This window comes from Amblyraja radiata, chromosome 2, assembly GCF_010909765.2.
Source record: "Amblyraja radiata isolate CabotCenter1 chromosome 2, sAmbRad1.1.pri, whole genome shotgun sequence".
Taxonomy (NCBI): domain Eukaryota; kingdom Metazoa; phylum Chordata; class Chondrichthyes; order Rajiformes; family Rajidae; genus Amblyraja; species Amblyraja radiata.
In genome coordinates, this window is record NC_045957.1 from 44,954,139 (window position 1) to 44,967,770 (window position 13,632).

The 13,632-nt window shown below is 41.7% G+C and overlaps 1 protein-coding gene across 3 annotated transcripts in view; it reads left to right on the forward strand.

The window, feature by feature from the left end:
• The window catches only part of thsd7a (thrombospondin type 1 domain containing 7A), a 371,495-nt gene that overhangs the window by 142,178 nt on the left and 215,685 nt on the right, over positions 1-13,632 (forward strand). For all 3 annotated transcript variants that reach the window (XM_033045698.1, XM_033045715.1, XM_033045709.1), the window contains exon 2: positions 9,825-10,623. In XM_033045698.1, coding sequence (XP_032901589.1) covers positions 9,825-10,623 — 799 coding nt within the window. The remainder of the gene's footprint in view (positions 1-9,824; positions 10,624-13,632) is intronic.

The following is a 13,632-nucleotide window of genomic DNA, read 5'->3' on the forward strand; positions in this document are numbered from 1 at the left end:
TGAGCCTTGCATTTTAGCACTGAGCAGCTACACTGCTTCCAGCCTACCCAACATGATCCCTCGTAGGTATCTCTCAGTACTTAAGTCCATAGCAAGCCATACAGCAGTGAGATCACCATTTCCTTGCTGTGGGGATATGAGGGGAGGATGGGATTTCAAGGCAGTTTCCCAGCATTTTACTGCACAGCTGAACCTGATTGCTTTATTAAAGTACAGGGGATATGTACATGTGTAAGTTCAGATCCTAGAACCAAGATTACCATAATTAATCAGTGGGATAGCACTAAATGGGGTTCCGGTGAAGCAATCTTTAAATACTATTTGCTTGTTTAATCTCTAAATTCATCAAAGCCAATAATATGATAAAACTTCAAACATTAATATCATGCCTTAACTAAGGAGACCAATATGTATATAGTATTCCAGATGTGATCTCACTATTGCCCTGTGTAACTGAACAATAATACCTCTACTTTTATATTTACAGCCCCTTGCAATAAATTATAACACCATATAGTAATGGCTCTGATGAACTTAGATTGGACAAGCAAATCTTGTATCCACTAGAGAATGGAAGAGGTATCTTGATTTAACCATACAAAATTCTGAGGGGTCTTCACAGGGTGAACGTAGGAAGGATGTTTCCTCTTGTGGGAGAATTTAAAACCAAGAGTCACAGCTCAAAAATAATGGGGTCACCCATTTAAGACAGACATGAGATGGTTTTGTTTAATATCAGAGGCTGGTGTGTCTTTGAAACTCTCCGCAAAGACAGTGAAAGCAGAGGCCTTGAATATTGTAAGGTAAAAGTAGATAGATAATAAACAAGGGAGGGAAAGATTAACCTGATAAGTGAGATTACATTCAGATCAACAAAAATCTTATTAAATAGCAGAACAGGTTTAATCTTCCATACTCTTAATTTATTGATTGAAGCAGTTGTATGAGAAGAGCGTGTCTCTTGCTTAAAAGAGTTCAACGATTCATCATTGACCACACAAGTAGTAATCTACTTTGGAGCTCCACTATTTTCTGGAGAAAAACCAGGGTACCGCCTTGTTTTGAACAAACTACAAAGATACGGTGAAATAAAAAAAATAGAGCCTGGGAATGATTACGAATCAAATTGCCTGAATTATTCAAAAACTTGTTTTAAATGCCTCCCAGTCCCATTTTTACAGAGTTTTTGGAGCAATGAATGTCCAATAATTTAGTCACGGATTTCCATGCTACATATAGGAAAAACAATGTTTTCCAGAAAATAATTCAATACTGACGAGTTCCAAATTGAATCGTGGCACTTTAGAGAACTTGCATTTGTATCGATGAGTCATTTTCAGTGTTGCCTCTGGACATAATGGGGTAATTCTTAGTGCAGTGCTTTCAGCAATGATTAGTGCTAGAAAGCAGGTCACATACTTCTAAACTACAAATGTCATTTGGTATTCACAGCCCATAGCTGTCCAATTTTCCTGAGATCGTTCTAACCCATCACTAAGAACCTGAGTCGTATTTTAGCTTTGTGGGAGGTAGCATTGTGAGGAATTGAATCATTGTGTTACTGGAACATTTTTATAGATGCTTAAGATAATGTTTGTAAGCATTGCTGGTGTAGTGCAGACAGTGAAGAAAGCGAATGGTATGTTAGCTTTCATAGCAAAAGGATTTGAGTATAGGAGCAGGGAGGTTCTACTGCAGTTGTACAGGGTCTTGGTGAGACCACACCTGGAGTATTGCGTACAGTTTTGGTCTCCAAATCTGAGGAACGACATTATTGCCCTAGAGGGAGTGCAGAGAAGGTTCACCAGACTGATTCCTGGGATGTCAGGACTGTCTTATGAAGAAAGACTGGATAGACTTGGTTTATACTCTCTAGAGTTTAGGAGATTGAGAGGGGATCTTATAGAAACTTATAAAATTCTTAAGGGGTTGGACAGGCTAGATGCAGGAAGATTGCTCCCGATGTTGGGGAAGTCCAGGACAAGGGGTCACAGCTTAAGGATAAGGGGGAAATCCTTTAAAACCGAGATGAGAAGAACTTTTTTCACACAGAGAGTGGTGAATCTCCGGAACTCTCTGCCACAGAGGGTAGTCGAGGCCAGTTCATTGGCTATATTTAAGAGGGAGTTAGATGTGGCCCTTGTGGCTAAGGGGATCAGAGGGTATGGAGAGAAGGCAGGTACGGGATACTGAGTTGGATGATCAGCCATGATCATATTGAATGGCGGTGCAGGCTCGAAGGGCCGAATGGCCTACTCCTGCAACTAATTTCTATGTTTCTATGTTTCTATTGTACAAATCTATTTGCCATCACAAAACTGTAACCACCCAGAAGTTTGAATTGCTGCAATCTGTATAAAGTAGCTGAAGTATGAGGCATAATTTTGAAAATACTGTATCTAGAGCAGTAATAATTCTTCCTTTCGTTAATGAATAATAAAGGAGCATAAATTTAGGATTTGAGTTAAAAATAGAAATAAATAAATATTTCACGAGAATGAATACATTTTCACTGTTGAAGCTGATTGAAAACAAACATTTCCTATGGTAAAAATCTGAGCATGATTAGATTTATTTTTTAATTTGGGGAAATCTAGAAACATGAAGAGGGTGCACAATTGCAACAAGATCTAGAGCCCAGTAACATGAAAAAACTAAGATACCTGGAGGTCTCCAAATTATTGCAATCAACCTGAAACATTGATTCCTGTGAATGCCTTTCAGTTGCTGCAGCCGTTGTCTACTTTTGCAGCTGTCAAGTTCCACTGATTCTCCGTCCTCTGATTCACTATTGAAGATGCTACCTTTTTATTGAACATTTGGAGGTTCATGACAGGTCTTCATTTTACTGTGAAGATGAATTGGGTGCCATTGTACTTCACACCCTGTCAAACAGTCCCCTGATTCGTCATTGTAGCTGAAGTTTACAAAGTTGAAGGCAAACAAACAGTTCAGAAAATCCATGAGCTCTTTCTTCAAACTGAAAAGATAAGAAACTTCCAAAGGACCTAAGAAATACCAACTTTGTTGCAATCCTTATTAAAGATAAATTAAAGTGCGGAAATTATCAGGACATTGCCTTAAGTTCTGCAGCAGGACTAATCCCCGTCATGAAACTCTTAAATTGATTTTTATCCTTCAAGAAATTTATATCGCTTGGTCAGCATACCTGAGGTATTGCAACAGGACCTTCAACTAATCAGTATAGAGGAAGTGACCTTGAAGACTGTTGAGCCCTTCAGTTATCTTGGTGGCTACTCACTCAAAGTACTAAAATCACCAGTAAGATTCAGCGCAGGATCAAATTGGCTGCTTTGGGAAACTGCTCTGATGCATTTTCACTGTTCATGAATGGACATAAGAAACAGATTTATAGTAAAGTAATCAACCGTACTTTTCCCTATAGATCCAAACCGTGGTGTCCTGGATGAGCCTGGAGAAATTAAGTGATGATGCTTTCAAGATTGCTGCACTAATGCCAGCATCCTCACTGAAGCTGATGTCACCAGTGGTGAGGCAATGATCCTCAAGCATAAACTCCACTGGACTGGACTTGCTTCCCTAAATAAGATCCTCAGTTCCCATTCACCCATGACCAGAGATATGCAGTGATCAGAGGAAGCACTACAATGACACACTGCAAACCTAAAGGGCCTGTCCCACTTGGGCGTCATTTGCGTGTAATTTACGCAACATCATTTACGCGTCATGACGCGTGCATGGTGCGCATTACGCACGCATGGTACGTGGTGACGTAGACAGTGACGCGCGGTCACATGCTGCCCCCCAGGATTTTGGGATGTACAAAATCTTTGCGCGCCATTTGCGTGACACGCAAATGATGCCCAAGTGGGACAGGCTCTTTACTCAAAAAAGGCAGATGGGAGGAGCAAACCATTGATCAGGCTTCATGTTATCACATCATCAGGCAGTGGCTCACTTTGAGGGAAAACACGTGGTGCTCATCAATGAAAGAATGAGATAAAGAATGAAGGGAGATTACCTCCTACAGCAGGCAGCTAACCAGTGAGGAAATAACTGTACTTCTTCAGGCAGGTCCGTGGTTCCAGGATCGGATGTTTGAGTCAACCCAGGACCTCAATGGTGGAGATCATCCTCCAATTGAGAAATTAACAATGTCAATGACAATGACTGAATTATTTAGCCATTTGGATGAACACTTGGAAAGCACGGGCAGCATGGTGGCGCAGTGGTGGAGACCTGGGAACATTCCTGATTATGGGTGCTGTCTGTACGGAGTTTGTACATTCTCCCCGTGATCTGTGTGGGTTTTCTCGGGGATATCCAGTTTCCTCATACACACCCCAAAGATGTACAGGTTTGTAGGTTAATTGGCTCTTGTAAAATTGTAAATTGTTCCCTAGTGTGTGTAGGATAGTGTAGGATAATAATAGTGTAGGATAGGGGGTAGCTGGTCGGTGCAGACTCGAAGGATATGTGCTTTATCTCTAAACTAAATTAAACTAAACAATAAAAAATGTAGAGGAAATGCAGGAAAATTGCTCCATTACTGGTCCCCAAATAAATCAAGTAAATGAAAGTTGGGTGTTTTGTGGTGAACCTGTAGTTGTTTTGATTGATTGGTACAGCACAACACTTCAGCTTACCGAATTCACACTGACCATCAGTCACCTGTTTACCCTAGTTCTATGTTATCCCACTTTTGCATCCATTCCCAACAATCGGGGGGAATTTATAGAGGCTATTTAATCCACAAACCTGCATGTCATTGAGTTATGGGAGAAATCCGGAGCACCGGGAGGAAACCTTCTCAGTCATAGGGAGAACGTGCATACTCCACATAGACACAGCCCTCAAGATCAGGTTCGAACCTCAGTCTCTGGCACTGTGCCACAGTGCATTTGTTGGTTATTCATTGTCTTGAAACATGAGTGTGGTGTGCACAGTTCAGACTCTGCCTATTTGGTTTTGCAAATTACCGTAGATGGCAAACATTTTAATTCCTAAATCTTGACTCCACTCTGGTAATTTACAGGGCTTTTTTGGGGAGTGCTTTGGATTTCCAACGTATGTTCAGCCAAGCTTGACCCCACCACTGCTTTGCCTATCTCCTTTATTCTCTTGTCAGATAGAAAATAAATGAGTGGTATCTGAAAGACATGGTTACTTTATAGCCAGCAAAACTCATAGTGCTGGATGAACTCAGTGGGAACTCAACCTGCCAGACAGCATCTGGAGAGGGGATGGATAGGCGATCCATTTTTCCAGTCGGGATCCTTCTTCAGACTTTATAGCCATTCCATGTGTTGCTTGTAATAAATATGTTTTTAGGTCATGTCCATGCTGATTTCACATTTTGTTGGAAACCAAAAGGATTTGCATCATATTCTGATGTTAGTCATAGAAGGCAGCACCTGGATGTAGAAAATTATCTGCCTGTCAATGTACTTTATGGATAATTAGCATGCCTGTGAAATCCTATTTCATGGATTTATGTACTGACCACAGTACATAAAAAGCATCAGGTTTCAAGTACGTTGTTTGATACTTTCTAATATTTGCCTGCAAAATGGTAAGGTTGCAAATTCTGCTATTTTACACAACAGTGCAAAGTTTATATGGTTATGAATTAAACCTATTTCCTTATAGCAGCACATTGGTTAATTGGATGCAAGGTTTATCAGCATAGTCTTTATATGTTGACAGAGTGCTCACTGAATGTGACATCATGTAAAGTTCTGAGACGCACCACAAAAGACAATTTCTAAAAGATGAATGGGGATTAAATGTCTTCCTTTAATAGTTTAATTGTTCTTTCTGGCACACTATCAATTCCAATGTATCTTCTGTGAAGTAATTTAATCTCTAAGCTATATAACACTTTTTCTTTGATATTTTAAAATTAGTATTTAACCATTTGCTGCATTTCATCACTATTATTATGTAAGGTTTAAAGGTATAAACATGATAGTACTGGATATGAAAGAAATTTCTCAAGTAATTATATTTAGGTTATCAGTAAAAAACCAATGTACTTCATTGCCAAAATTTGACACAGTACACTCATGCAGTGTAGGATTATCAAAATAAATACTTAGTATCTTATAATTATAAGGCTACAATTTACATTACACTTTCATCAAAAATGTGATAATATCTTTGTTTGGTACTAAATGTACTCTTGAAGTCAAAAATGGTCCAGGGAAGTCTAAGAGAGCAGGTAGACCATGTTGTCAGTTTGTAAGCAAACTAGTTTTAATTAAATATTGCTCTCGTGCAATCTTTTGTTGTGACACCTTTTTTTAAAGCCTTCTAAAAATCCAATTAATTTGATCTACGTATTCATGCTTTATGAATTCTGATGAGCATAATGGGTGGCCTAGTGGTGCAGCAGTAGAGTTGCTGCCTTCCAGCGCAAGAGACTCGTGTTTAATCCAGACTACGGGTGCTGTCTCTACGGAGTTTGTATGTGCTCCATTGACTGCTTGGGTTTTCTCTGGGTGCTCTGGTTTTCTCTCACACCAAAGATGTACAGGTTTGTAGATTAATTGACTTCTGTTTAATAATTGTAGATTATCCCGAGTGTGTGTAGGATAGTACTGGTTTAATGGTGATCGCTGGTCGCAGACTCAGTGGGCCATAGGCCCTGTTCCACGCTGTTTCTCTAAAGTCTAAAGTTTAATATCAAAAATCCTAAACAGATTAAAGGGCCTGTCCCACTTGGACAACCTAATCTGCGAGTCCAGAAGAGTGCCTTCGACCTTCAAGCTCGAGGGCACTCTCCTGGAGAGCCTCGAACTGGATCGACCGGACGCGTTGAAACCGCGAGCTGCATCGACCGAACTGTGAGCAGCATCTACCGACCGCGCACACACACACACACACACACACACACACACACACACACACACACACACACACACACACACACACACACACACACACAGACACAGACACATCGCAAAGGTGGGGGCCAGGGAAAGCAGAGGAGCGCTGTCTGCGCGATGAAGAGGAAGGCTGCCACAGAGTACGGTAAGTCCTTTAGAGAGCGGGGAGGGGGGAGAGAAGGAGAGAGAAGGAGAGAGGAGGGGATAGAAGGGGAGTGAAGGGGGGGGTGGGGAAAGGGGGGGAGAAGGACTGGAGACACATTTAAGAAGTTTAATAAAGTTTAGTGGGCATTTTACCTACCGGTAGGTCTTCCTAGGTTCTGAAACTCCACTGAGCCAATCAAAATGCCCGGTCAGCGAAGGAGATTGCCTAAGGCTGCCCTCGACTGCCTGTAAGTAAATAGTGACCCCACTCCACTGCACTACGAGTTCAAAAGACCCATGCCGACCAAATTTTACTCGCAGAAAAATTTTCAATATCATTCGACCTAGCTGAGGCCACGAGTATTCTGGAACTTCCCTCGAGCGTGAAGGAGAGTTCCAGTGACCTCATAGGACCTCGTGTGACCATGCTAAGAGTTTGAGTCCAGGGCAAACTCTTCTAAACTCGCAGATTAGGTCGCCCAAGTGGGACAGGCCCTTTAGTAAAACATGGTTTCCTTTTCCTAAATCCATGTTGTCTCTGCCCACTCCAATTATTATCATCTAAGTGCTTATTATCACTGCCTTAATTGTAGATTCATTAAAACTAAAGTAGTTTTTTAAATTGTATTTAATTATAATTATATTTAAATATATTTAACTGATATAAATGAATTGAAAACATTTGTATTAATTAAAGTAAAACAAAACACCTTCACAATTTGTTGAGGAAAATTTGTGGCTCCATTTAAGTAAATAGGTTATCACTGAATGTGCAGCTTAGTGAATAAACGGATTTCATCCTGAATGCCCCTGAAATCAATGGTAAATTCAGGGTTGGAGGAAATATCATTTGTGTCCTCACCTGATCTCTAGTGGAATCTGTACTATATTTTAGAGAAACAGCATGAAAATTGGGCCTTCTGCCCACTGAGTCCACACCAAACATTGATAATCCTTACGATCCTAGTTCTATATTATCCCACTCTCGTATCCTACACACTAGGGGCAATTTACAGAAGCCAATGAACCTACAAACCTGTGTAAAAAGGAACTGCAGATGCTGGTTTAAACCGAAGATAGACACAAAAAGCTGTAGTAACTCAGCAGGAAAGGCAGCGTCTCTGGAGAGAAGGAAAGGGTGACGTTTTGGGTCGGGACCCTTCTTCAGACTTTAAACCTGCACATCTTTGGAATGTGGGAGGAAACTGGAGCACCTGGAGGAAACCATGAGGTCACAGGGAGAACGTACAAACTGTGTAAGGACAGCACCTGAGGTCAAGATTGTACCTTGATCTCTGGCAATGTGAGGCAGAAGCTCTACCGCTGCACCACTTCTGCACTTTGGAGCATAGATACACGTCTGACCAGTGTTATACTTCCACGTTTGCTGATGATACTAAATCAGGTGGGATTGTGAATCTGGAGGGGAATGTAAAAGGTTTCAAGGGGATATGGGCAAACTAAGTGTGAGGGGCATTAATGTGGCAGATGAGGAATAATGTCGAAAAATGTGACCTCATCCAACATGGCTCTCAAATTAAAAAAAAGCTTTTTAAATGGTGAAAGATTGTGTAATGTTATGAAATACCCAATCTCAACTTTGAACTTCAATTGTATGTTGGTAAGGGGAGAAATGTGTGTTAAACTGAAGTGAAGTGATTGGGAATGTGCCTGATTCTGGGAAAATATCAACATGAAAATAGTATAATAGGCTCTGACCCGATCATTCGATAGATGCAATTTCACCCGGGAATGAAGTTACAGGAATTATCCTGGGTTAAGTTGTTTTATTTGCTATCAGTGCATTATAATAATTAATCGATTTTCAGTGTTCAAATCTCTAGCTTATCTGTGGACATTAAATAATATATGATGTGTTGTAGATGATTTTTAAAAGCCCACTGTAATCCCCATCAATATCCAATAGTTTATTGATTATGAATATACATACCGTTTAACATTTTGCACAGTATGCAATTTAATAATGCAGACAAATGAAATACAAATAATCTCTTTGTTAACTGTTGACATCCATTATTAAATATTTTGTGAGTCTAAGTAGCCTGTATGAATGATCATACTTTTTGAGAGGTTAGTGAAACGAGATGGGTAGCTTTATAATGTAATCTGAGATTCTGACCTACTCAGGCAATGGATTTAAATTTAACCTAGCAAAATTGGTTGCAATGGGGCAATGAAAAGAGCAAAATAGCACAAGTAGGGTTACACCTTCCTTGATGCTATTTTAAAGGGACTTTGCAATGGGCCGATGAAACGCCATTTAATAGGGTTCTTGCCCATTAGTCTATGACCTGAAACACCAGATAGTGCCTGATGTCTGACAGTTCACAGTCTTTTATGGATGAGTGGTAACCTGGGAATATTAGGTGCAGTGGGATTTACTTGGTGAGGAAATGTGTAGGAAGGAACTGCAGATGCTGTTTTACACCAAAGATATGCACAAAATGCTGGAGTAACTCAGCAGGTCAGGCAGTATCTCTGAATTGAATGAATGGGTTTTGGGTCGAGACCCTTCTGCAGACATGCCTGGTCATTCAGCATAATCCAGTAGCTAATATGTCATTTTGATCTTTTTGATAATGCACACATAAGCCTGAATTTTATTTAGTCTGAAACAGTGAATCTGTTTGTCCTACTGCCAAGGCTTCCTGACCCGTTGAGAATTTACAGCATTTTCTGCCTTTTTTTTGGATTTCCAAGAACTGCGGTGATTTTTTAAATTTCCACTTTGCTTTGCATTTTATATCTCAACTACCGTTATAACAAAATCTTCAATTCTCTTTCTTGCAGGTGCCTGGGGAAGATGTATGGGACAGAAGTGCGGCCTGGGTGGGATCCAGACCAGGTCGGTGTGGTGTGCCCATGTGGAAGGCTGGACTACTTTACCCACTAATTGCAAGCCAGTGGAAAGACCGGTGAATCAGCAGAATTGCTTCAAAGTCTGCGACAGGCATAAAGACCTATACGAGTGGCGGGTGGGCGAATGGAACGAATGTTCGCCTGTTTCAACCAGGGGCCCTTCTTCAAAGCAAACCTCTGAGTGCCTGGAAGGCGAGGATGGTATACAGAGGAGGAACGTAACTTGCATCGAGAAGAGAAATGGAGCTGCATCTGAAGATGTCATCTGTGAATATTTTGAGAGCAAGCCCCATGTCGAGCAAGCCTGTCTTATCCCCTGCCCGCAGAATTGTGTGGTTGCAGAGTTTACTCCCTGGTCTGAATGTACTAAATCCTGTGGAGTTGGATTACAACACCGACTTCGTCAAATCCTCCTACCTCCGCTCAATGGCGGTGAACCATGCCCAAAACTCACCGAGTTTCAGACCTGTACGTTCAATTCCTGCCTTGCGGAAGAGAGTGTGCACAGTCTCAAAGTTGGTCCCTGGAGCGAATGCTCTCTTCCTCATTCTCGGCAAATCCGGCAAGCGGGAAGCAGGACGAGAGACCCAGAAGCCTGGGAGCTTATGAAGAAAAAGAGGAACAGAAACCGTCAAATCCGTCAGGACACCAAATATTTTGACATTCAGATTGGCTACCAAACACGACAAGTTACATGCACTCACAAAAGTGGCAAGACTGCTGCCCTGAGGTAAGAGGACACACTTTGTCCCTGCCTTGATTAAGTAAACTGGGGAAATAGTTAAAACAAGCGGTTGAATACATAAAGATACATGTGTTCCTGTGCTGTAGTTCTAAAGGAGGTCAAACGATCCCAAATAGGGTGGGTATCTGTGCTGGATATACAATACAACACAATACAATACAATACCATTTATTTGTCATTTGAACCTCACATGAGGTTCAAACAAAATTTGGTTTCTGCAGTCATACAAGAAAAGATCTTGTTAGTCAGAGAGAGAGAGAGAGAGCTATCAATATTTGTTTACTGGAAAATAAACACATGGGTAAGAAAGTGTTCCATGTTTTCAGTAAGCCTGCATAGTCTTGATATTGGCATGAATAAAGGATGGAGGGTATGGAACAACAAAGTCAGTAAATCTTGCTGCAACTGTATTAAGTGAAAGTATATTTAGAGTCCTATGTCGAGCCATGATTCCCATATGTATTATCATTGGGGGTGGTTCCGAGAAGATCCACATTACAACAGAGGAAGTAATAACATCTTAAAGAACACAAAAGGTAGATACATTTCCAGTGCATGGCCAAGTGTTTACTGGAACATTATGGGAAGGTTGAGAAAAAACTGCTGGTCCACGGCAGAGATATCTGCATCATTGTTAGCCAAAGGTGAGTAATGGAAGAGTAGAGAGTGGCTAATATTGCACCTTTATTTGAGAAGTGCCGCAAGTTCAAATCATGCTTGAGGAAGTGGTAGACACAGTGCAATTACAATCTTTAAAATACATTTAGACTGGTACATGGACAGGAAAGGTTTAAAGGGATATTGGCCAAAGGCAGGCAAATGTACGAGTTCAGCTTTTCAACTTGGTCGGTACGGATGAGTTACATAGAAACATAGAAAATAGATGTAGGAGTAGGCCATTCGGTCCTTTGAGCCAGCACCGCCATTCAATATGATCTTGGCTGATCATCCAAAATCAGTACCCCGTTCCTGCTGTTTCCTCATATCCCTTGATTCTGTTAGCCCCAAGAGCTATAATATCTTAATGGGGCTTTTTCACGGGGTGAGTTGACGCAAGATGTCACCGGAGTGAAGTGGTCGTGGTCCAGCACGAGTCTCGCACGATATAACGGGGGGTAGATAAAGAGTTCCCATGGTACTCGGCATTTCTGTTATTTGTGCGAGTGACTTGTCCGTCTCCCGAGCTTTCGCGTTAAATCTTGAATGAACATCGTGAACTACACGTGACACAAATGATGTAACTTTTTTTTCACACACTATATATATCCTCCCTTGGTTGAATTGGCTCATTTGGAGACATGTTTTACTGTGTATGTGGGAGACACAGATGGACTGAGCACAGTACCTCGGTCTTACTGTGTGTGGGAGAGGGGGAGAAAGAGACGTACACTCACAGAGGCAGAGTCTCTCAGCCTGTGTAAGAGGGAGGGAGGGAGAGAGAGAGAGAGGCACACACAAGGTGGATGTGAAATCTCACCTGCCTGTTTCAGTGACAGACACCCGCCGCCAGTAAATGAAGACACCCCCATCTGTCTCCCCCTCCTCTCCCTCGACTCCCCCACCTTTCCCTCCCAACTCCAGTCCCATCCCGACCCCCTGGGAAACTGAATAGAGCAGCAATATAGATATAGAAACTGAAAAAATATAGAAACTGAATAGAGCAACATGACAAAAACATCTCTGACACGCTTTACCCCCTTTCTTTGAGATTTTCTGGGAGCCATCTCTGCAAGTGTTCCTGTTAAAAAGATTATCCAACAATGACAATTAGGTGGGATGTCCTCGAAGGACACATGTTCCCTTGTCGATATTGAGACCACCTTTTTACTCACCTTCTGTCCCCTCTGTCCAGCTTCCGGGTTTACCGTTCGCAGGAGTTCCCACGCGCTATATCTCTAAAATCTGAAGTTAGGTAATGTCTAAAGGAACTGCAGACGCTGGTTAATGCTGGTTAATACGCACAGAAGGACACAAAATGTTGGTGTAACTCAGCAGGTAAGTCAGATCTGGGAAGAAAAACATAAAAAGCTGGAGTAAGTCAGCGGGTCAGGCAGCATCTCTGGAGAAAAAGAATAGGTGGCGATTCGAATCGGAACCCTTCTTCAGACAGCCTAATCGGAATTGAGTCTGAAGATGTGTCTCGTCCCGAAACATCAGCTATTTTTCTCCAGAGATGCTGCTTGACTCGCTGAGTTGCTCCAGCTTTTTGTGTCTGTCTTCGGTTTAAACCAGCATGTGCAGTTCACTCCTTACACGGGTCTCTGTACAACATTGATTGGTAGCGTTCCGGACCCTGCTTCGGAAAGGCATCGATCGCTAGTCAGCGAGGACTCCGACCTGTATCTCTCAAAGAAGTACATGTGAAAGATTTCTCACGGACCATAAAAATGCGTAACCTTTCAGTAAAGTCCCTTTTAAAGTCCCTTTTAAAGATTATAGTTATTTTCTTGAATCTCATTAACATAACTCATGAATAAGTTGATGTCCATATGCGGATGCAAATCTTTATTTTTATTTATTTTTTAAATTAAATCCCACAGAAGACAATTTTTACTCACCTTCTGTCCCCTCTGTCCAGCTTCCGGGTTCACCGTTCGCAGGAGTTCCCACGGTACCCGCAAGAGTTATTACGGATATTGCACTGGCCACTACGTCCATATAATGTTGCAATGCTCAACCACAAGTGTACAAGTCACTCTTGGAGAAATTCAAACTTTCTTGAATTTTCTCCCGAGTGACCAAGATACACGATTACCTGCCGTTAGCGCTACGGTGGTCCACGGTGGTCCACGAATGCCGTACTGTTATCGCACGAGGTTCCCACGATGTTAAACTCTGGTTAACTCTTGCGTCAAGTCGCCCCGTGAAAAGGCCGCTTAACTCTCTCTTGAAAACAACCAGTGAATTGGCCTCCAGTGCCCTCTGTGGCAGAGAATTCCACAGAGTTGGGCCAAAGGGCCTGTGTCCATATTGCCTGACTCTCTGACTAGGATG